Below are 22,768 nucleotides of genomic sequence, written 5' to 3'. Positions count from 1 at the left end.
GAAGTGTAATCCGACAATGTCTGGGGAACTGGCTTGGGGATCCCAGGACTAGATGACTTCCCAGGCCCCTTCCAGCCCTCTCCATCCCCAACACAGCATCCCTCCAGGGGCTGCTGCTGGTATCTGCTTTATGTTTCTTTTTAGATTGTGAGCCCTTTGGGGACAGGGCGCCATCTTCTTGATGTATTATTTATTTTCCTATGTAAACCGCTTTGAGAACTTTGGTTGAAGAGCAGTGTATAAATATCCATCATTGTCGCAGTAAAATTCTGGAACTCCATTTTCAGCTGGAAAAAAGCTCAAAGGGGAGAGTTAACCTGCCCCTCCAAGTGAACTGATCCAGATTGGGCATCTCTGCAGCTGCTTTTTGTGAGAGCAAGGCACTTCCACCAGGGCACAGTGATCATGGACACCACGCAGTGTTCCCTCTAACGGGGATTCCCAGTTGTTGACTACAACTCCCAGCTTTGCCAGCTGCAATGGCTTTTGCTTGGGGATTGTGGGAGTTGTCATTAACATCTGGGAAGCCCTCTTGGAGGGAACACTGATACCAAGGTTGTCCACGAGTGTACAAGAATGGCCAGCAGCCTCTCCCGCTCCCCAACCACTGGGTGCTTGGGCCCAACTTGCCCCAGTCAGATCACGGAGGAGGGGTGCAGCAAAAAGCTGGTCTTGTGGCAGCAAGCATGACTTGCCCCCTTTGCTAAGCAGAGCCCACCCTGGTTGCATTTGAATGGGAGACTACACGCCCCCTCAGGGGATGGGGCCGCTCTGGCAAGAGCAGAAGGTTCCAAATTCCCGCCCTGGCATCTCAAAAATAGGGCTGAGAGAGACTCCTGCCTGCAGCCTTGGAGAAGCCGCTGCCAGTCTTCCTTATGTTCCAAAGGCACATCTTCAAATCCTGCCCTAGAGCCCCCTCCAACCCTCGGCTCTAACCATATGACCACAGACCCCTCTTCACTATGTCCACCTAGCACTGCTGGTACAATTATAGCTGTTAAATTGGGGAACTTCCCGGTGACAGCTGTGCCATGCACTAAAACTGGGAAGAAATATTGGCACTCTTAGATCTGGTTTCCTTCTTCCTCTGGATAAGAGAACTCTCTGCAAAGGCAACATGTGGTACTTCCCACAGCACACTGGAATGACACTCTCACTGAGAGTCTCTCTCGCTGCTTTGCATTCACAACCCAACAACATGTAGCAAGCCTACTGGATGAAGTATTCCAGCTATGCTATGGCTACTGAGTGACAGGAAGCCACAGGAACATAGGAAGCTGCCATATACTGAGTCAGACCATTGGTCCATCTAGCTCAGGATTGTCTACACAGACTGGCAGCAGCTTCTCCAAGGTTGCAGGCAGGAATCTCTCTCAGCCCTATCTTGGAGATGCAACCAGGGAGAGAACTTGGAACCTTCTGCTCTTCCCAGCTCCATCCCCTAAGGGGAATATCTTACAGTGCTCACACTTCTAGTCTCCCATTCATATGCAACCAGACCCTGCTCAGCTAAGGGGACAAGTCATGCTTGGTACCACAAGACCAGCTCAACAGCTGAGCAACGCAATCACTCTGCATAAACCAGTCAGTTAAAAAGTCTTGCCCTGATGGAGGCCCCTACCATCTCCTTTGGCAGTTTAAACAACCCTCATCAGGGGTAGGGGTAGGAGATGGGTGGGTGCGTGCGTGCGTGCATACTCGCTCATCTTTCCAAGTCACTTTTGGAAAACGAAACTGAATCAGAGAAGTCAAAAAAGCAAGTCATCATGACTTCCTGTGGTTTCCTACATTTCCCAGAACTGGTTGTCTAGCTAAACTCTGAACTGGAGGCAAGATACCAGCAAACATCATCTCTCGGCCCTGATCTTTTTTAGGAAGCCCAGGATGGCTTCTTTGTGATGTGCCTGGTAGAGCTGTGTGCCAGCTGCTTCAGGCCGACAGGGAAGTACGCTGCCGCCCCGTAGGACTTGAGGAAAACCGGGCGCCGGCAGGGGGGAAAGTGGAGGGATACGTGCACACACACCCCGCGCCTTCGAACTGTCCGGTTCCCAAACCTGTTTGGAGGCCCATAAAAGGGCCTCTGAACAGGTTGGTGCTCACCCCTAGTGCCTGGAGGTCTCCTACCTGAGCTACAAGGTCCATCCCTATGCACTCTCATCAATACTACAGAACCACTGCTCCTACAATCGAAGGTCACTGTTCAACAAGATCACATCCAGCAATTGGTGTCAGCACTTGAGTCTTTAGAGGGCCTGAACCTGAGGGGTATCTGTCACAAAGTGTGCAAAGCACGGCCTGATTGCATCCCATCTGAAGCAGGAATGTTTAGGAACATAGGAAGCTGCCTTATACCAAGTCAGACAGACCCTTGGGTCCATCTAACTCAGCATTGTTTACCCTGAGTGGCAGCAGCGGCTTCTCCAAGGTTCCAGGCAGGAGTCTCTCTCAGCCCTCTCTTGGAGATGCTGCCAGGGAGGGAACTTAGGAACTTCTGCATGCAGGCAAGCATGCGGAGGCTCTCCCCAGAGCAGCCCCATCCCCTCATAGCACTGTGTCCTTCCTCAAGGCTCCCTGTTGTTCTAAAAAGCCACATTTGGATGGAGAAAAGCTGAGCTCAACCCATCTTTGCTGGATGCTACCTGAAGAGCCTGCACGCAAGCGGCTTCTTTTGCTGCTGGATAGCAGAATGAAGAGATAGTCAGCAGCAGACGTGTGGCTTCTTTGCCAGATAACCTATAAAAAGCAGCCTCAAAACTTACAAGATTGGTCAGCCAGACTGGCCTCGGGGGCAACCAGAGAGACCATATTACGCCTGTTTTGAAACAGCTGCACTGGCTGCCAATATGTTTCTGGGCAAAATACAAAGGGCTGGTTATTACCTTTAAAGCCCTAAACGGCTTAGGTCCAGGTTATCTTAGAGAGCGCCTTCTTCTGCATGATCCCCTTCGCACGTTAAGGTCATCTAAGGAGGTCCGTCTCCAGTTACCACCAGTACGTCTGGTAGCAACTCAGATGCGGGATGCCTTCTTTGCAGCTGCTCCTGGGCTATGGAATGCACTCCCAGCAGAAATCCGTAATCTGAGTTCATTATTGGCCTTCAGGAGATCCCTCAAAACCTGTTTGGCCTGCCCTTTAGGGTTTTTAAACTGTTTTGACTGTTGTTTTATGGTGATTTTATAAGCTTTGTTTTTAACTGTTAATTGATTTTAATTGTTTTAATGTAAACTGCCCTGAGCCATTTTTGGAAGGGCAGTATAGAAATCAAAATTGAAATAAGTAAATAAGTAAATAAAAATAAAATAAAATAAAAATACTACTAGGAAAACCCCAACTTATTGTGTTTTATTTCTGAGTTTTTTCTGCCTGAAGATTTTTGCACTGCAGCGGTCCATGCCTTGAGGGAAGATTGAATTTCAAACGTTACCTACAAACGTATTAGCAGCACAGAAGTGCCAAAATGAAGTTGTACCTTGGAGCACTTCTGTTAGCTTGTTTTACAGACACAGGTGGCAATATACATGAACACACACCGCACACATTCAAAAATCTGAAGTATACCCATATTATACATCAACTTTATCCAGAGATCGCACGTGTGTGTGTGTGCATAGTGTATGTATATGTATGTGTATATATTTATATATATATAGACATTCACATATACACACCTGACACAAGGGAACCCTACAGTAGCACAGAGGTTTGGATATGAACCTTCAGAGAGAAACTGCATTTTGAGATCTTCTGTTGGAGTACAAATACTTTTCACTTGCTGTGGGAACCAAATGTCATCCACTCCGTTGCAGGAACCAACGCACAGCCTAGGAGCGACTGTAAGACATGGGAAGCACTTCTTCACAACCCAGGATTTGGAGAGAAAGGCAGCAACCAAGTCCTATTTCAGCCAAGGCGGCAAAATGGCCACGCAACACAGAGGAACTTCAAAACTCAACAAGGACACAACGGACCTGAACATTTATTCACAAAGGGTTATGGAAGAACTAGTGTTTCAACAAAGAACTGACGGAGAATAAGGTGTGTAGGGCAAGCTACCTTGAAGACAAGTCACATTTACGAAAGGGAAAGAATTACTGACCAGCTGAGAAACATTTTCCTCCCAATATGGATATGTTTGGACTAGAGAGGACTGAGATCTCTTCACCTACCCTCTCCTCTGCCTAGAGGTTGCACCCACAAAACACAGGAGGCGGCAGCGGCAGGCATGTTCTTAGCACATTATTTCACATTCACGCCCATTGGTCTTTATACCTGCATGGAGAGGCTTGCTGGGATGCTGAGGAAGCCACTCTGGATTCTGGACCGACCTGGGCCATCGGCCGACTTTCATCTGGAGGCAAAACTATTTTCTTGAAGGGCCAAGTGAGCCTTCATGAGCAGCAGCAGCTCCTCCACGCATCTCCGTGACAGGTCTAGGAGTATCGGCCTACTCCTCCCTTCATGCACTTGGAGGCACCAGAGTGAGAGGAAAACAAGGACTACATAAAGTGTGAGCCACCTCCTAACTCCAGGCTGCCTTGCATCTAGGCTTAAGTTTGGGTTAAGAAGCCTCCACTCCCTCTGCCCCCCGCCCTGTGACTGAAGAGACCAGCAGAAGGGGGCTGAGCTGGAAGATGACACATTCAAGCAATGGCCCCCAAAGGGCACTTGCAACTGAACAGGCTTCTCAGAGATGGCTGTGTGAGAAGATTCAGGGCCAAGCCAGGCTCCTTCAAACGTGCCTTTGAAGCCTGTGCATTTGGTTTACTCAAAAGCAGCTACAAGGGGTGTGTTCAGATCAGCCATGTGGCCGGAGGACATTTTCAGCTCACTCCCACCTCCCACCACAGCTTTGCCCCTGAAGATGAGCCCCAGGTTATTTGCTGCAGATAGTGGTGAGCTAATTTTCGGGGCGGGGGTGCACAGTGCAGGAGGAGGTTAAACCCCTCTCCCCCAGTCCAGATGCAGATCAGCCCCCACCCCACCGATGCTTTCGATTAAATGCACCTGGCATGCCAAGCAGGGGATTCAAAGTTGTCTACTTTTGTCCTCATTCAGATAATTACGTCTCTTTTGCAGACAAAGGGACTAAGTGGCAGGAGCTATTCAGAACCTTGTTTCAGGAGTCATTCAAAAGCAATTTAAGGCAGAAACTGGCCACTCCACTCCAGGCTAGAGAGAGCAAGGCGTGCCAAGGAAGGCACCGGGCCTTTCTACCTTTGTGCAAACTGGGAGGGAACCAGTCAGGGGACACCCAGCAGGAAAGTGCTAGAGACAGAAGTAGAAAGATGACCCTCAGCTGTCAAGCTTCCGTGTGTGTGTGTGTGTGTGTGTGTGTGTGCTCTCTCTCACACTACACCCCCCCCCCGACAGAACCTATTATTTGGCTTTGAGGCTGCCACTTGGTCTGCCTCTTACCAGCTCATAGTTTGGCAAGCTGATAGTGTTGAGAATATCTGGGCGATACAGGTAGGCAGCACACACCAGACTGAAAGGCAAGCTGACACTATCAACCTAGGCTGAGTTTGGAAAACGAAACCTAATCCAGGGGAAACAGCCCATGTAAAAACTGAATGCGTGTATACAAGGCTCTCCAGTGGTTTGTTGGACTAAAAGCCACCACCGCCCCCCTTCGCTGCGGGGGCTGCAGTCCAAAACCGGCGGGAGATCCTCAGCTTAAGCTCCCCTGGCATATACAGTCAGCCGTAGACTACGCTGGAAGCAGCATGGGAAAGAATACACAGGTTGGCTCTGGCCTGTAGATGCCTGCCTCCTACATCTCCCTTCGCTATGAGAAGGTGGCACGTTGAGCTCCCTGAAGCCAGACGATGGACCTTCGGAGGCAATGGTCACATCACAGACACCGCAGCTTGTGAAATCAAGGCCCCCAAAGCACCACCGGACAACTACACAAGCAACCACTTGAACCCCAGAATTCCAAGAAGAAAAGGAAGTGGTTCAATTCCACTCCTCGCACCCCTCCCACCCACCCCGGCCACAGCTTAATCAGAAATGCTTCTTCTTGAGGCTCCTGTCCAAGGCTAGATTCTGTTCTTTGCAAAACACCATCCCTGCCTGGTTTCCTATTTGAACAAAACCCGAACGTGAATTACTTTTCACAATGATGATAAAATACAGCGTTAGATCAGGGGTTCTGAAACTTGGGTCCCCAGATGTTGCTGAACTACAGCTCCCATCATTCCCAGCCCCACTGGCCAAATTGGGGACCCAAGTCTCAGAACGCCTGGGTTACATATTTAGTGCCACCACAGCCAGAGGACCAACAAGACAGTGGCAAGAATAGTTCCAACTGTTGGCACCTGGTTACCTAGACCCTGAAGGGATGTGCTGGCAATACCAAGCCAGCTCCTGCATTACAGACACAGGATGCACCCCTTCCGCCTGCACATGACTCCAACAGGCAACCGGGCTCCAGAAAAAGCACACAATCCAAGCACAGCCCTGGAAGTTGTGGGCCTTGGCCTCAGTCATGGCAGCAATGAGACCACTGGGGCATACGCAAGGAAATGGAAGCCACCTACCCAAGTTGGTTCATGCCTCAGGAACGTGTTAATACAAGCATGATTTCAAGGAGGAGAAATCTCATGGGTGCAGTCTCTCTCACATCCATGCAGAGCTCTACAACTTCGGCCCTCCTGCAGATTACTAATGGCCACCATGGCTGGGGATGATGGAAGTTGTAGTCCAAAAACAGCTGGCGGGCTGGAGTTGAGCAGCCCCATGTCTTGTGGCTGTCCTAAAGCAGGGCTGTTCAACTTCAGCCCTCCTGCAGATGTTGGCCTGCAACTTGCATAATCCCTGACTCTTGGCCACTGTGACTGGGGGTTGTGGGAGCTGTAGTCCAAAAACAGCTGGGGGGACGAAGTTGAGCAGGCCTGTTCTAAAGAGACCAAGATACAGTGCTCCCCAGCAGAGATTCGGTGATGGGAAGGTAATGAACCCTGCTTTTACTTCCACCCTGCCTCCTTACTTTCCTTCTCTTCTCCTCTGCATCCAACCGATTTCGAAGCAACTTGGGAAGCCACTGCTCACAAGGAGTTTTGAATGAGCATCGCAGCCCCCTGGCGGTCAGAGGGAGGAAGCAGCACACGCTGCTCTCAGCTGGAACGAAGGGATTCTTCATGTGTCAGCCACACCTTTCTTTTTGGCAAGGCAGCACCCCTCTGGGAGGCACAGGGAAGAGATGGTGCTTTCCTGGCTGTGGCATTTGCCCTAGCAAGGAAGCTCCCTTCTCAGTCCTCGGAGGGATGAGAAGCAGGGAATATCCTATGCCTTACGCAGGGAGTCCAACTGTCCCAAGGATGCGACTATCCTCGTCTCAACCCACACCCCAACACAGTCCCAAGTGGACTGAGGTGGTTGCTGCAGAAGATGGGCAACGAAGAAAAGCTACCGCCAAGAGCGGCAGAGCACAGGAGAAAGAGGCGAGGCTACCGTTATCCCCATGGTTTGAATCTCCAAAGCCTCCGGACATGGCGAATCCTCAAGAGTAACGCTGTTCTGGTCTGCTGAGCCGGCTGTGCGTTTCCCAGCAGGGCGATGTCCGAAGCACCTGGAAACGACGTACCTCTCTCGGTAGATGGTTCCTCCTTCAGGAGGAGGGGCTTTCGTCTCTGGCAGTTCTGGCCTGCATGCCCCAGCACCCCTCCCCTCAGATTGTCAGAAGCGGTATGCACCCCACACCCACCCCTCCCTCATGGCACACCATCGGGGCCATAAACGTCCAGCGGTTGGTCTCGGGGTCATACATTTCTACTGAGCTCAGGTTGGACTGTCCGTCGTAGCCTCCCACGGCATACAGGCGGCCACAGTTTGCGACCAGGGAGACGCGGCTGCGCCGGGTGTTCATGGGAACGATCAGGCACCACTGATCGGCCATGGAGTTGTACACCTCGGCAATGCTGAGGAAACCGGAGCCGTCGTAGCCGCCGCAGACAAACATCTTGCTGCCCAGGGAGGCGGCCCCATGCCGACAGCGCTTGTTGAGCATGCTGGCCACGCAATGCCAGGACGCCGTGTGGTGGTTGTAGTACTCCACCTGCAAGGGCGGGGGGGAGGAGGAGGAGGAGGACAGGGAGAAAGGGAAGGCGGGGTTGTAAACAACCAGAACTGTATTGTTATACAGCCATTGACCTAGTGAACAGCAATAAAAATACAGTTCACCCTTTCGCTCTTCAATAACTAATCGATGATTTCTGTGGCAATTTCCCTCCAGTTTTACTGGCAGCAGGGGCAAAATTTGCTGTGCGCAATGTGATAAAAAGTTCACCACTCAGCAAGAGGATGAGGAGGAGAGGAGAGCTGGTCTTGTGGTAGCAAGCAGGACTTGCCCCCTTAGCTAAGTAGGGTCCACCCTGGTTGCATATGAATGGGAGACTAGAAGTGTGAGCACTCTAAGATATTCCCCTCAGGGGATGGAGCCGCTCTGGGAAGAGCAGAAGGTTCCAAGTTCCCTCCCTGGCAGCATCTCCAAGAGAGGGCTGAGAGAGACTCCTGCCTGCAACCTTGGAGAAGCCGCTGCCAGTCTGTGAAGACAATACTGAGCTAGATGGACCAATGGTCTGACTCTATATGGCAGCTTCTTATGTTCCTAAGACACAAAGTTTAGCAACGTCAGAAAAATGATCCCATTGAATTAACAGATCTCAAAAAAATTCCCCTGGGATCTTTATAAGCAGGGCAATGGAGATTAGAATGGAGGATTTTCACAGCAAAAGATGAACATTGGCTTGCAAGCAGCACAAAATGAGTTGGGGTCATTTCAACTCATTTGAGGCAGCAAATTCAGGTTCGCCAACAAATGCATGTACATGTGAACCACATTATCAGAAAGGGTTCCATTCTTGCCAACAACTGCAGATAATGAAACTGCAAATTATAAGTCCTTGAAGGCAATGGGAATTGGATGGTTAGGTTTCCTGGAGGTGAAAGAAGGCTAAAAAAGCAGGGAGGCAGAAATAAAGTGCCATACTGTGCCTTCCAGGTCATGCCTCCCCAAACCCCCAATTCTGCTGATTTTCCGTGAAAAATCCATGTGTGTGTGTGTGTGTCTTTTCTTTTCTTTTCTTTTTAAAAAGGAGCCACAAAATGGCTCCATTCAGCAAAATGGTGGCTGGAAATTACCTCCAAGTTCATTTCTGCCCATCCAGGAACCGCAGAGAGACAGTTTTAAAACTCTTTTTAAAATTGTGTACAACGAGGTCGGGTCTACATTGCCCGACCACAGATATGCGAAACCACGGGTGCCGGGACCACAGATAACGAGGGCCACCTGTACAGCACCAAAGAGCTGTGGCCAAACCTGATCTGGCCAGCTGTCCCTGTATGAAGCACATGCTGATGCATTTTTAGGTGTCAATGTATCACCACCTAAGTGTACACCCAAACCCACCATGTGGCAAACAAACCGTCTAGTGCTTGCTGCTGTATTTTCAAAACAAGCCTAATTAGATGGAGGCAGGCGGAGATGCCTCTGTCTCAGAGACATCTCCATGTTCCTCAGAGGTATGAGTTTGGGGTGGTGTACAAATATACTAAATCAAGCCAGCCAAACACCCAACACAACAGAGAAAAGCAACCAGGACTCACGCTGTTGAAGATCTGCAGCCCGTCATGCCCCCCAGAGACAAAGATCCTGCCTTCGAACACCGTCACGCCGGCCGCACTGCGGCTGGAGCTCATTGGAGTCACCACCATCCACCTTCCCAAGAGACCAGCAAAGAAAGGAGAATTGAAAGGAGAACTGAGAAAGGCCCAGAGAACCTTTCAGGTGCTTGACGAGTGGGCTGATCATGAGAGGAGGTGGCAGCAATAATATCCGGGAAGACTCACTTGTCCGTTTCAGGTGAATAGGTTTCCACGGAGTTAAGGGAGGAGGTGCCATCGTACCCGCCACACACGTAGATCTGCCCGTCCAGCACAACGGTGCCCATGGCACTGAAATGAGCAATAAGCAATAAACCCCTGGTGTGAGGTTAGGAAAAGAGAAAGCTGCTGTATACAGAACCAGCCCGTTTGGTCCCTCTGGGTCTGGAATGACTCCACTGACTGGAAGAAGCAGCTCTCCAAGGTTGCAGAGATTCCCAGCCTTACCTGGAGATGCCACCAAGGATGGAAGCTGGGACCTTGTGGAGGCCAAGCAGCTGCTCCCCCACTGAGCTAGGGCCCTTCCCTGAACCACTTTTGTGGCCAATCAACTTTTAACAGCAAGACCTTAAGAGGTGGTTTCATCTCCTTGGACCGCAGTGTCGGCCCCCTCGGCCTTTGCGCTCGTGTCTTTGTTGAGCTTGCTGAGCAGGAAATGGTTTGCCGTTATCAAGAAGCAGCAACGTGTTCCCTCTTGGCCCCCTCCAGACCCAGCAGAAGAGCTACCTGGCTGGTTGCTAATTGTACCGGCCTCCACTGACTTGGGACCAGACAGACCATTACCCGTATTTACCCAAATAGAAGACTTTCAGTTTAAGATGACCCCCTCAAAAAGTAGGGATTAAATACAGGCTATACCTGCATTTACTCAAAAGGAACAGGACTCTGGATTTAAGATGGCCTTCCAATTTCTAATAAAAAAAACTTGGGGGAAAACTAGTCTTGGATTCAGGTAATGGAGCAGCGGGGAAATGACTTGACTACCAAGCCAGAGATTGCTGGTTCAAATCTCCGCTGGTATGTTTCCCAGACTATGTTTCCCAGACTATGGGAAACACATATATCAGGCAGCAGCGATTTAGGAAGAAGCTGAAAGGCATCATCTCATTCATCATCTCATTCAACCTGACACACAACATTTCCCTATCAATGCTGATACAAAATAATGCTTGCATATCCACATTTGGGAAACATGAAGCTTATTATTTAATCTATTTGTCTTTCTTCACAAGAACAGCCCCATCAGGTAAAGCTTTAACACTCATGTTTTACAGAGGGACATGGAGGCCGATTCTCGCACACACACCCTACTTGCCCAAAGCCTCTCAGCACACTCCTGTCTTAGAAGCTATCTGAAGTAAGAGGTCTCAGCCTCAAGTGCAGCTTGACTGGCACAACTCATTTCTGATTGAATGAGGCACTCAGGTGCCAGCCAATGGCATGCAAAAAAGGCATTGCCCTACAGAGATGATGGAGCAGAGTGACTCCCCCACTTGCACCATGGTCTGCACCCAAATGGCGGCTTTAACATAGGAACAGGGCCGTGTCTCTATGACCTTCTTGTCTCTAGGATCTGGAGCCACACAATTTGCTGGACCACAGTGGCTCTGGATTTGATCTTGTGCAGGGACTTAACCCACTTCTACTGCCCAACCAACTCCTCACGCACCTTCGCTTGCTGTTCATGCTTCCCACTTTGGACCAGGAATCCGTCTCAGGGTTGTAAACTTCCACCGTGCTCAGCCTCAGCTGCCCGTCGTATCCACCAATGGCATACAAGAGCCCATTCAGCACGGCGACCCCCACCCGGCTACGGGCCGTGGTCATGGGCGGGCACTTCTCCCAGCGGTTGGCAATGGGGTCGAAGACTTCCACCACGTTCAGCGAGTCACCTGCATAGAAATTTGCTGCTCGCATTTTAAAAAGTGATAACCACAACTGAGGATCCGTTCGCACTATAAACTCCACCCTCAAGGCATAAAGCGTGGCCCAGCAGGAAGCCGGCAGCTCACAAATGGGCTGCTCTCTAGCCCTCCACAATCTCAACAGAGCAATTTGGTAATGATCCTCATCTAGTAGGGTTTGGGGGATGTGTTATTTGAGACTGTTTCCCATTTACAGTATCCAATTATAGTTCAGAATACCACTGTGACATTATTGTCCTTGGGCAAATTATCTCCTTTTCCTATTTGATGGTGTCCTGCTGTGCAGTTAGCTGCTCTCTGTTCCGCTGCAGCTGTCATTTCAGGCACCACCCAGAATCCTCAATGAGGAGAGCCATGACAGCAAGCCTAACACCAGCTTAAGTTTAAATGCTTTCAAAGAGACAGGCTGGCATACTGATTTGTGAGATACCCCCAAGACAGGCAACAGAGTTGAAAGATACCTGCTGAGTTGAGGCCTCCTACAGCGTAGATCAAGCCAACCATGGAAGTGCAACAGCGGGGCCGGGTTTTGAAAGCCGGGAGGTGCGGCTGGCATTCTGGCATCAGGTAATAGTCTTTTGCTTCATCCACAAGGTCCCTGGAAGCCACAAGAAGGACAGTGTGGTGAGGGCAGAGTTTAAGATAGAGATGTGCATGAATTGGATTCTGCTATTCGTTCCGAGCTCAAAACGAATCACAAAATCCTCGAATCGGATGAATCAACCTCAAATCAATTTGAGTGATTCGGCCATAGGGAACAATGGGGAATTCTAAACACCTCATTGTTCCACATGAGTAGGTCCTAGGTACACCAAGGTGGGTTGGGTGGGTTGAGTGAAGCACAGTAAGGTGCAACCTACCATCCAGTCCACACAAAAAATGGGCAAATAGACAATTTAAAAGTTGTGGGTTTTTTTTAACATTTCCCAGAAAAACCCATAGGATCCTACGGCTGAAACAAACTGCACTCTTGGAGTGCATACAAGTTTTGCATTGCAATTTGCAATGCATTTTACATCCCTGCCTGGTAAAACACTGCAGATTAGAAGTACACAGTGAAGAGGAATCTGTCCCTCCTGACACACAACAAACATGTTTTTCAAACACAGCCCAAAAATAGCCAAAAGAATCACTGACCCAGAATCCAGTGCCAGTCACAATAACATCACTGGCAGAAGTTGCTCTCCCATACCACACACAATTATGACTTGTTGCTTGAACATTGCAGTAGCACCCTTAGCAGCAAGTATAGCCATAAACTTAACTAAAACATCTTCAGCCACCTTTTGACTGAATACACCTTGCAAAGCAGATTGTAAAGCAGACCAGAGCCGTGAGTGAAGCACAAGTTAGTCTCAAGGCCAGACATGGGGCTCATCAATCAATCCTCTCACACACACCTGAGCTGCCAATGTCCATTTCTCGCAACACCACCATCTCTCTCCACAGATAGACTGTCCACTCATGCGCACGTGCACACGCCCACAAGTTTTCTGATGTCCACTCAGTTAATTTTAGATCCCGCTCAGGTTGAATTAGGAAGGCCCCACTCTGAATGCAGGTGTGCACACACTGCCTTGATTCTGCTGCCCAGAACAAAACTCATTCTGCACAGAGATGAAAAAAATTAGAGGGACCACTGGATCTGTCCTCCATGAATTTATCTAAGCCCCTCTTAAAGTTATCCAGGCTGGTGGCCATGACCACATCCTGCAGCAGATAATTCCACAGATTAATTATGCACTGTGTGAAAAAGTACTGAATCATTAATTAATTAGTTATGCGTTATGTGAAAAAGCTTGAAGACTGCAGAATTTAGGGACAACTTGCATACTTGGAGACAGCCGTGAAACACTGTATTCCCTTACAGAACTCAATGGGGGCAGTTCACACATTCTGGGGTAAGACCAAGTCACACATATGCTTGGGCAGATCAGTCGCACAACTTGGTCTTTGGCAAAACTCCACAAGGGGAGAATCCTGAACACAGGCAGCAGAGAAACAGCTCTTCCCATTCCTTGATGGGCCAGAACTAGTCTACACATTGTGCAGAATAAGGCCACTGGGGCAGACTGGAGAGGCAGAACTCTGAATTGTGCCACTTCAGATGGTAAGTGAGAAAGAGCCAATGCAGTGTAGTGGTTAGAGCACAGCTTCTCAACCTTGGGTCTCCAGGTGTTGTTGGAACAGGGATGCGGGGAGTTGTAGCCCAACAACATCAGGGGACCCAAGGTTGAGGACCCTTGGATCAGAGCAGGGCTGCACAACTGCAGCCCTCTTGCAAACAGTAGTGCACCTAGGTCATTTTGGAGCCTTGACCTGAAGGGCTTCGGAGGCCCCCCACTGATGCGAGGCCCCTGCCAACACGAGGAATTGGAATTCCAGAACAGAAGAGTCGCAATATGAGTTCAAATCCCCATCTTGCCATCAAGTTGACTGGGTGACCTTGAGTCTGTCACGTGGGAGAAGGCGGTGGAGGAGAGTCTTGTATGCTGCTCTGAGATCCTTGGGAGGAAGGAGAGGGCAAACACGGAGGCAGCAACAGATTTGCCCCATGCACACAGTCAGCTAGCCCCCTGGCGCCAGGGCTATGTCAACTGGATGTCAGTTTTCCACGTACAAGAGTTTGTTCCAAGGGCCAGCATACAAAAATGCTGGAAGCCCAGAATTCTATCCTTCAAGTTTGCCACCTCAAGTCCCAGGACATGAACTGAAGGCATGGGATGCTGCAACTTTGGGTCTATTTCTGCTCTGCACCTGGATGGAAAACCATCTACGGGCCAGTCACTTCTCTCTTGGCCTCACCTACCTTACAGGGCGGCTGTGGGAGTAAACAAGCATGTAGACCACTCTGGGCTCCTTGAAGGAAGAGCAGGAAAATAAAAATATAAATAATGTGTAGAATAGCTCTTGGAGAGGTAAAGATCATAACGGCTTGGGTCCAGGCAGGGCCTCCTTTGTCATCTGGGGAGGTCCAGATACTGCTGCTATTTATACACAGATTTTCAACCAAGAAGTTCTCAAAGCGGTTTAACATAAGAAAGGAATAATCAGATGGTCCGGGTCCCCAGAGGGCTCACAGTGAAAAAAGAAACAAGGCAGACACTACCACCAGCCACTGGGATTGGATAGGGCCAGTTCCCCTCCCACTGCTTGATAAAAAAGGGAAATCACCACTTTGAAAGGTGCCTCTTTGCCCAGGTTAGCAGGTTACGGTTGCCACTGGCTCATTTGGTGGCACCTCAGAACTGGGCTTTCTCTGTGGCTGCTGCAGGGCTCTGGGATGCGCTCTCTGTTGAAACAAGAGCTTCTCCATCTCATCTCTGACTGTTTTTTAAAAGACCTTCGAGACACACCTGTGTTCTCAGACTTTAATTTTAATTAGATATTAATTAAAGATTAAATTCTAATTAATTTTTAATTACATGTTAAACTGTAAAACCTTTTTTGTTTTTATGTCTATTGTATTTTAAACTATGTACCCTGCCTAGAGAGAGACACATCAGCTGGCATATAAATATGATGAAAAACAAAAACAAAACAAAGGGATTTTCTAAGGCCCACAGGCCCAAGAACTGACAGCAAGAAACCTGCACAACCCCAATGTCTACAGAGAAGGTATGCGAGAGAGAGAGAGAGAGAGAGAGAGAGAATGAATGATCATGACAACTGCTCTTACGTCTGTCATCTGCACAGGCAGGGACTGTGCCTGTGCAGATGACACTGTGCACAGGCACATCTGGAGAATACCTCCTTCCCTGTTCTGCCTGCGTGGTGGGAAAAGGATTTCATGTCTGGAGGCCCCACCCCTGGCCTTCTGCTTCCCAACCACTGCCCCACACCCCGCCGCCCACAACTGGGGTGAACAGGCCGAGGGCCCCACCCACCTGCACTTGTGGCAGCAGCGGACCAGCTCATCCTGCTGCACGCGGTCGGTGAGGAACTGGGGCCGGCAGAGGGGCAGGCGGATTTTAGAGAGGAGCTCCGGCAAACAGGGCTCTCTGTGCTCACGGTCGTACCGCACCCAGGCCAAGGCGGCTTCAAAGACCTGTGGAAAGAGAAGCCGGACTCTCAGGAGGCTGAACAGCAGGGCTGGGCTGGGGAGTGTCTGGGGCCAGCGAATACGCTCCAGCCCTTTGGAGTCGTGTGGAGGCGGCTGCTCCCAGCGTGGCTGTCTCTCTGCTCCGGTGCCAGGGAAGGGCCTTCACAGGAAGCACAGCCCCCAACTGCCCCGATGGCGGCTGGAGAGGTGCACAGGGAGATGCATCAGGAGATGTCTGCAGGCAACGCTGGGAGGCGGTGTAGTCCTTTTGCCACACAGCTCTCTGGGGGAAGTGCCTGCAAGGACTACACCTCCCACCGCTCCCCATGCATCTTCTCAGCTCTCTGTGGGGCAGTTTGGGGCTCTGCTTTCAATAAAGGAAGGCCTGGCCACACTGGAAGGAAGCGGTACTGTTGTACGCCGCCCAGAGCCTCTGGATGGGGCGGTTTATAAACGTAAATAATAACAACAACAACAAAAAGCAACTTTACTGGGAACAGCCTATATTCTGCGATGATATCTATAATAACAGCAACAATGATATTGATAATAAAATTCAGCCATCCCAGGTCCTTGGGAAGGACTCGATGTCTGGATAAAACAAACCAGTCAATAACACCTGTCTGACTGTGTAAATAAATAAATAAATAATACTGGGGAGGGACTGCAGTGCAGTAAGCAGCTGCTGCCAGCATGTAGCTCCGAAGGACTGGTGTGTATGATTTGGCTTTGGACATGCTGAAGCACAGCTCTACTGATCAGGCGTCTGCCAGGCAACTTCCTGGTGGCAGCAGCAGCAGCAGCAGGAAGGGGAGTTAGAGGGAACCTCCTTCCTAACTACAGTCGCAGATGCACACACAGAGCCCCACAGACTGGCCCCAGTGGCAAACCCCATTTGTGCTTGCCAGGCCCCCACCTCTCCCCCAAATGGAGGGTCTTGCCCCTGACCTCACACTGGGCATCCCAAGTGCAGGACAAGTGTCAGCACAATCCCCTGCTCCCTCTCCCCAACACCAACATTTGAGTTGGGAAGGAGACTAGGGGGACATGCTGGGGGGGTTCGAGAAGCATGGCTCCACTGCAGGAGGGAACCACCGCGTCCCTTCCCCCATCACAGATCAGGAGGAAAGCTGGGACTCGCTCAGACGAGGTGGCAGCTCATTCACCATGGCGATCAAAGAGGAGGAACCCTGAGCATCCGTATCCTAATACAAGATACTTCCGTTTTGAGGAAAAACAGCCTGCACTGTGCAAGGCCCTCACTTCCCCAGCCTAGGGATGTGCATGAACCGGTTCGGTGGTCCTTTTCTGGACTGCCGAACCGGTTTGGAGGTCCGGCATTTGGCATCCCTACCCCAGCCCATCCAGCACCATTTCTCGGTGTATCAAATGTAACCTGCCCTTCCTTGACAGTAACTGATATGAAATTAAAACACGCCAGTATCTGTTGTAGCACATGCAGGAGGCAAGTGAGCTTTAGTGTTTGGGAGGGATTTGTTCTTTAGGCAGACACAATACAGAGCGAAGAACCCAGTGGAGGTGTGAGCACCGCTCTCATTTCTTCCTGCAAGCACAAGGCGGGTGGAAGTGGCCGAGTTCCAACCAAACTGCCTTAATACTGTATCAAGACGGCTGGTTTATCTAGTCCAACGCTGCCGCCCTCCAAATGCAGTGGCTCTCTGAGAGAAGTACTGCCTGAGCCCTGGTGCCAGAGATCCCTTTAGCGGGAGATGCCAAGGACTGAACTGGGGCGCTCTGGCAAGCTATGTTCATGCTCTTCCAGGCCTAGAGCCCCTCTCCATGAAGCTGCTTCTGCTCCAACCTCAGGGGTCTGCAGCAGGGGTAGCAGTTTGCTTCTGGACTCCCCAAGTTGGAACTGGACCGCGCTGAGCCTTTGGACCCCCACAAAGGCACCTACCTGCTCCTCCGACTTAACGTTGAGTTCATCCCTCGACACCAGCTCCAGGACATCTTCAAAGGGCAGGGCCAGGAACTCCTCGGACATGGACACCTCCACAAAGTGCTGGTGAATGAAGCTGTTGGCAGCATCATAGAGTACGGCACACATCATGGTTTCGGCAAACTGACGCACCCCCAGGCAGTTCTTTGGGTGAAGCCTTTGATGCAGAAGAACAGAGCAGAGGGGCTGAAGCTTTGCAAGAGAGGTGGGCCTGCTCCGGGTTTCCAAACAGCCCAGGCTTCAGGAGGATCTATTCAAAAGCCAGACCCTGAATTCCATCCTACCTGAGTGACCAAGAGACAGGATCCAGGCTCAGCCTGCACAGAGAGCAGCGGGCCTGGTTGCCAATGGGTGTGGTCACCAAAGGCAGGGAACAGCTGCAGCCCCTACCCCGGCAGCAATCCCAAGGGCACCTCTTTACCATTCCCCATACAAGGGAACAGCTGGCATTTCGGCGGGGGGGGGGGGGTGGACGATCAGTATTGCACTTGGACCCTGATGCAGGGAGAGGAAAGCCTGCTCCTCACTCTCGACACCAAGTGGCCTGGCTCTTGCTCTCAGGCCTGCTCTGCCTGCGTGCGCGCACACATCATAATGAAGGGCCTTTCATTCACAGACAACAAAGAAACCCCTAGGAGGAACGCCAGGAGAACAAATGGAATGAAAACAATTTTGAGAAGGCAAGCACAGATTCTTTGGGAAGGAGAGTCAGAGAAGCCCAGAAAAGTGTGATGCAGCAGATAGACAGCTGAGTTCAGATGTGGCCTGGGCCTCACCAGAAGCAGGAGGAGGAAAGAAACTTAGTCTGGGCTGCACCACTGCAAGCAGAAACCTAGCATGACAAGGAAAGGGCGAACTCTTCTCCATGACATGCTGATTTTCTATGTGCATGGTTTACTTATTTACTGGCATGGTGGGTCACTCATATTTATGGGTATGGTGGCCCTTCAGAGGGTAAGTGGCAAAGGCCAGAAACAAGTTTATCCACTGTTTGTGGGAATGAGGCTCCAGGCTCCACCCCAAGCAGCTTTAGGCAAGTGATCCTTTCTCCACCTAACACTATTTTACTTATTTGTTACACCTGAAACTCATTCTACCTCCCAAGAAGCCTGTGTGGCATCTTTGAAGCTTGAAAATAGGACAGGAAGAGACCTATGTACGCTCACAGATGGTGTGCGTGCATGTGCTTGCGCTTAACCACCATCTCTACTCTCCAACTCACTTTCACATATACTCAGGAGCCTACATTTCATTCATGCCTTTCACTCTTGTAGGGTTGACCTATGGGAGTGAAGGTTGAGGATAAAGTGGCAAAAGCACTTCCCACCACAAATCTAGGTGCTCTGCATTTGTTTTGATCTCTCGGATTGTTTCTCTGTGACTATAGCAAATGTTTTGGTTTAAGCGATTACCTTCAGCAGAGACAAGCAGACTATTAAGACGTATTCCTCATGCCTTCTTCCATTCATACGCTCATTATGACAACCACATCGGCAAGGGTGGGCTAGGCCAGATGGCTGTTGGCCCTCCCAGTCCCCTGGGCCTCTCTCGTGACAAAGATATGCCTTAACTCAAATTGACTGGGGTAGGAGCGGGGAGAGAAAGAGAGAGCACGTGCCTCTTGAGAGGCCAGAGATTTTTCAAATTCTCCTTTTCTAACCAACAAGGAGAGCATCTGCATTTCCATCCTACTGAAGTCACCAGATCGCATTCCACACACTTTAGCCAAGCAATCTGTCCAATGACACTTGAGCAAAGGCTATAAATCTAGACCTGGTGTTGACCTCCTAAATTTCTACCATCGCCCCAGACATAACTTGTCAAGGACTCCAGGCAGGGATCTTTGCAACCAGTTCTGCAGAGAGAGGGAGCAGCTGGAGCCTGGACTGAGAAAAAGCCCCCCCCCCGACACACTTTAAAGATACGCAGGCTATTTTAACCCTGCCCAACTGTTCTCCCCCATTAGGGGGCCAGGGTTGTGTGCAGGGGGGCACTGAAGATTTCAGAACCAACATTGGTTTGGCTATTCCAGTAGGCTGGTGGCTGTTTTTCTTCACTGCATTTCATTTGCAATGATGTTTCCCTGCTCTCCTGGATCATTTAGGCTTTTAACTTGTAGGACAGGTAAAACCAAAAAGCAAGAGTCAGTATTTAAAATGGGGGGTGTGAGTGTTGGGAGAGAATTGAACAGGTTGTGAACGCGATTCCCCTCCACAATCCTGGCTGGCAAAAGCTGGTCTGAACAGAAGAGTCATGCTTTGGTTCAAAGGACACCCAGATGTTGCTTACAGGATTTCTTGACAAATTGTGTTCCAAAATTGGGCGGAGGGGTACCGTGAACCCCTTCTGAAATTAATATGAAACAAGCAGGGTGTACATGTTTTGAAACACCAAACGATGATAATGATTTCATTGACAGGGCTTGCTAGCCAGCAGCCTCTTCTGCCGACTACAGCAGCAACTGAAACTGCTACCACCTTTGTTAGCTGCCCAATAAATTGTTCTCAGGGTGGTCACACATACCACACACAACAAACAAACAACAACACAGGACAAAACACACTGTATTTACCTGAATCCAAGACTAGGTTTCTTCCAGGTTTTTTTTATATTAGAAACCAGGAGGTCTTAAATTAAGAGTCCTGTTCCTTCTGAGTAAATGCAGGTATAACCTGCATTTAACCTCTCCTTTTTAAGGAGGTTGTCTTAAATTCAGAAGACAATACAAAATATTTTTAAGACCTGCTTATATGGGTGCAACAGGCCATCCGTCTGAGCAGCCGGGGATAGGGCATTTCTAAAAACAGGACCAAATCTTGAGCTAGCTTCAAGATAACAGAAGGCGACGACTTCTTCGTCGTCTCTTTAGCTTTACAGCACACTGTACTTTAAGACTGTCCAATGGCAGAGCCTCTGCTTTGCATGAAGAAGGTCCCAGGTTCAGTCCCTGGCAGCATCTCCCAGTACAGCTAAGAGAGATTCCTGCCTGAAAGGGTGGCGAGCCGCTGCCAGTCAGTGGAGACAATACTGAGCTAGATGGGTCTGAGCTGGAACAAGTCAGCTTGCTGGGCTCCTAACCCTGCAATTCAATAGGTTTCGCCTGTAGAACAGGGGCAGCCTATCTTGGCTCTCTCCTGCTGTTGTTGAGCTTTCACTCCCATCATCCCCACCACAACTGATTATGGCTGGGGATGATGGGAGTTGTAGTTCAACCTCAGCCGGAGAGACAAGGTCGCCCACCCCTGCTCCAGAACAAGACTGGATCCCTCACCTCTCTTTGAGGAAAGAGCAACAGGCATCCTTGATGTTCTGCAGCTGCAGGAAGCTTGCCCCCATCAGCAAGGACTGGACGTTCTGCTGGTCTATGGCCAAGTGTCCATTGTAGGCAAAGTTGATGAGAGCTTCCAGCGCACTAAAAGGGGCAGAGAAGAGTCAGCTGTAGTAAAGACACAGTTGGTTTCATCACCGCTTCAAAACAAGGCAATACGCTTGAGAGGGGCAACGGAACCCAGCCCTTGAGGAGTTTTGCTCTGGCTCGTTAGATTCCAAAGATGCCAAGCTTTCAACCGCAAGAACTTCACGCTTCTATTCCTTGCAGCTGCAGGTAAGCTAGACGATGTCGTGGCTGTTGTGTACTGAAAGTAGGGACGTGCACCAACCTACTTCGTTCAAACACCGGGCGGTTTGGAGAGTGCAAAGGTGGGGGGTGCAGGATAACTTTAAGGGCGGGGGAGGGTGCACTCTCCCCCCGGCTGCATTTCTCCCGCCGGCGCTCGCTGGGAAACCAGTCCGGTGGGGCGGCAGCACGCCTCCCTGCTGTCCTACCCACTCGGACCAGAAGTAGCGTGTGCGCAGGTCGCGCTCCTGCATCAGGCACTTGCTGACGTGCACGTGTGCATGTGCGACCTCCGGTCACTTGTGGTCCAAGGAGCAGATGGGGCGGCAGGGAGGTACGCTGCTGCCCCGCCGGACCGGGTTTCCAGCGAGCGCCTGCGGGGAAAACGCAGCCGGAGGGTGGGTAAGTGCACCCCCCCCGTCCTTAGAGTTACCCCCCCCACTTTGAAGCAGCCCCCGCCGGTTCTGTACACATCCCTAACTCTAAGTTCAGATCTGAAATCAAGTAGAAGTTGGCCAGAATCCACCATGGTTTTCAAATACAGACATTCTTAAGCCCATTTGACAGACAGGGAATTAGCTACAACATACATAAGAATGTTACCACACATAGACACCATTTAAAAAAAAAAAGACTCCTTTCCTGCCCCACTCCAAATGCCTGAAGCTGGGGACATTATTTCCTTTTCTCCACCACTCTGTGAGGTGGGTTAAGGCCAGAACCAGTGTTGGTCTGAGCAGACAACAGTGAACTAGATGGACCAATGGCCTTAGCATAAAGCTGCTTTATACGTTCGCATTCATGCATGATGCTGCATCCATATGGAAAACGCATGCAGAGGCTGGATTTAGGCTGCTGCCACCACAGAAGCCGGGGGGTGGGAGCTGGAGGAGAAAGCAAAGGTCATCAGACACATGAGGAGAACTGCTGCACATCCCATGCTGCCCAAGAAGCATTCGTTACCTTGGATCCATTCCCTGCATGACGATCTCATCTTGTTTGCATTCCATCATGTCGTTTGTAAACATGGCGTGGAAGTAAGGAATGGAGGCTGCAAGGACAATCCGGTGGGCGCTGAATTTGTGGTCACCAACCTGCAAGAAGCAAAAGAAAACAGACCCATAGGAACATAGGAAGCCGCCATATGCTGAGTCAGACCAATGGTCCATCTAACTCAGTATTGTCTACATGGACTGGCAGCGGCTTCTCCAAGGTTGCAGGCAGGAGTCTCTCTCAGCCCTGCCTTGGAGATGCTGCCAGGGAGGGAAATAGGAACCTTCTGCGTGCAAGCATGCAAGTGCTCTTCCCAGATAAGAGCAGCCCTATTCCCTAAGGAGAATATCTTAAAGTGCTCACACATGTATCCCATTCAAATGCAAACCAGGGTGGACCCTGCTTAGCAAAAGCATGCTTCATGCTTGCTACCAGAAGACCAGCTCTCCTCCCATTAACTCATCATTTGGTCCAATGCACGAACTGTTTGCCACCTGGACCCAGGTCTGGACCTGCAGAGTACACGGCTGTAGCTTGGCAGTAGAGAACTGGCTTTGCATGAAGAAGGT

The 22,768-nt window shown here is 50.2% G+C and overlaps 1 protein-coding gene across 2 annotated transcripts in view; it reads right to left on the bottom strand.

The window, feature by feature from the left end:
* Positions 1-3,956: 3,956 nt before the first annotated feature.
* KLHL18 (kelch like family member 18) overlaps positions 3,957-22,768 on the bottom strand; it is a 30,544-nt gene continuing 11,732 nt past the window's right edge. Inside the window, exons 2-10 of one of the 2 annotated variants that reach the window (XM_053261109.1) lie at positions 22,170-22,300; positions 20,862-21,002; positions 17,549-17,747; positions 15,476-15,636; positions 12,050-12,186; positions 11,333-11,570; positions 9,850-9,954; positions 9,607-9,718; positions 3,957-8,056 (exon numbers count right to left, since the gene is read on the bottom strand). In XM_053261109.1, coding sequence (XP_053117084.1) covers positions 7,670-8,056; positions 9,607-9,718; positions 9,850-9,954; positions 11,333-11,570; positions 12,050-12,186; positions 15,476-15,636; positions 17,549-17,747; positions 20,862-21,002; positions 22,170-22,300 — 1,611 coding nt within the window. In that variant the 3' untranslated portion in view covers positions 3,957-7,669. The remainder of the gene's footprint in view (positions 8,057-9,606; positions 9,719-9,849; positions 9,955-11,332; positions 11,571-12,049; positions 12,187-15,475; positions 15,637-17,548; positions 17,748-20,861; positions 21,003-22,169; positions 22,301-22,768) is intronic. The other variant, XM_053261110.1, reaches the window with a different exon arrangement.

Source organism: Hemicordylus capensis, chromosome 6, assembly GCF_027244095.1.
Source record: "Hemicordylus capensis ecotype Gifberg chromosome 6, rHemCap1.1.pri, whole genome shotgun sequence".
NCBI lineage: Eukaryota > Metazoa > Chordata > Lepidosauria > Squamata > Cordylidae > Hemicordylus > Hemicordylus capensis.
This window is presented reverse-complemented; position numbering and strand designations above follow the sequence as displayed.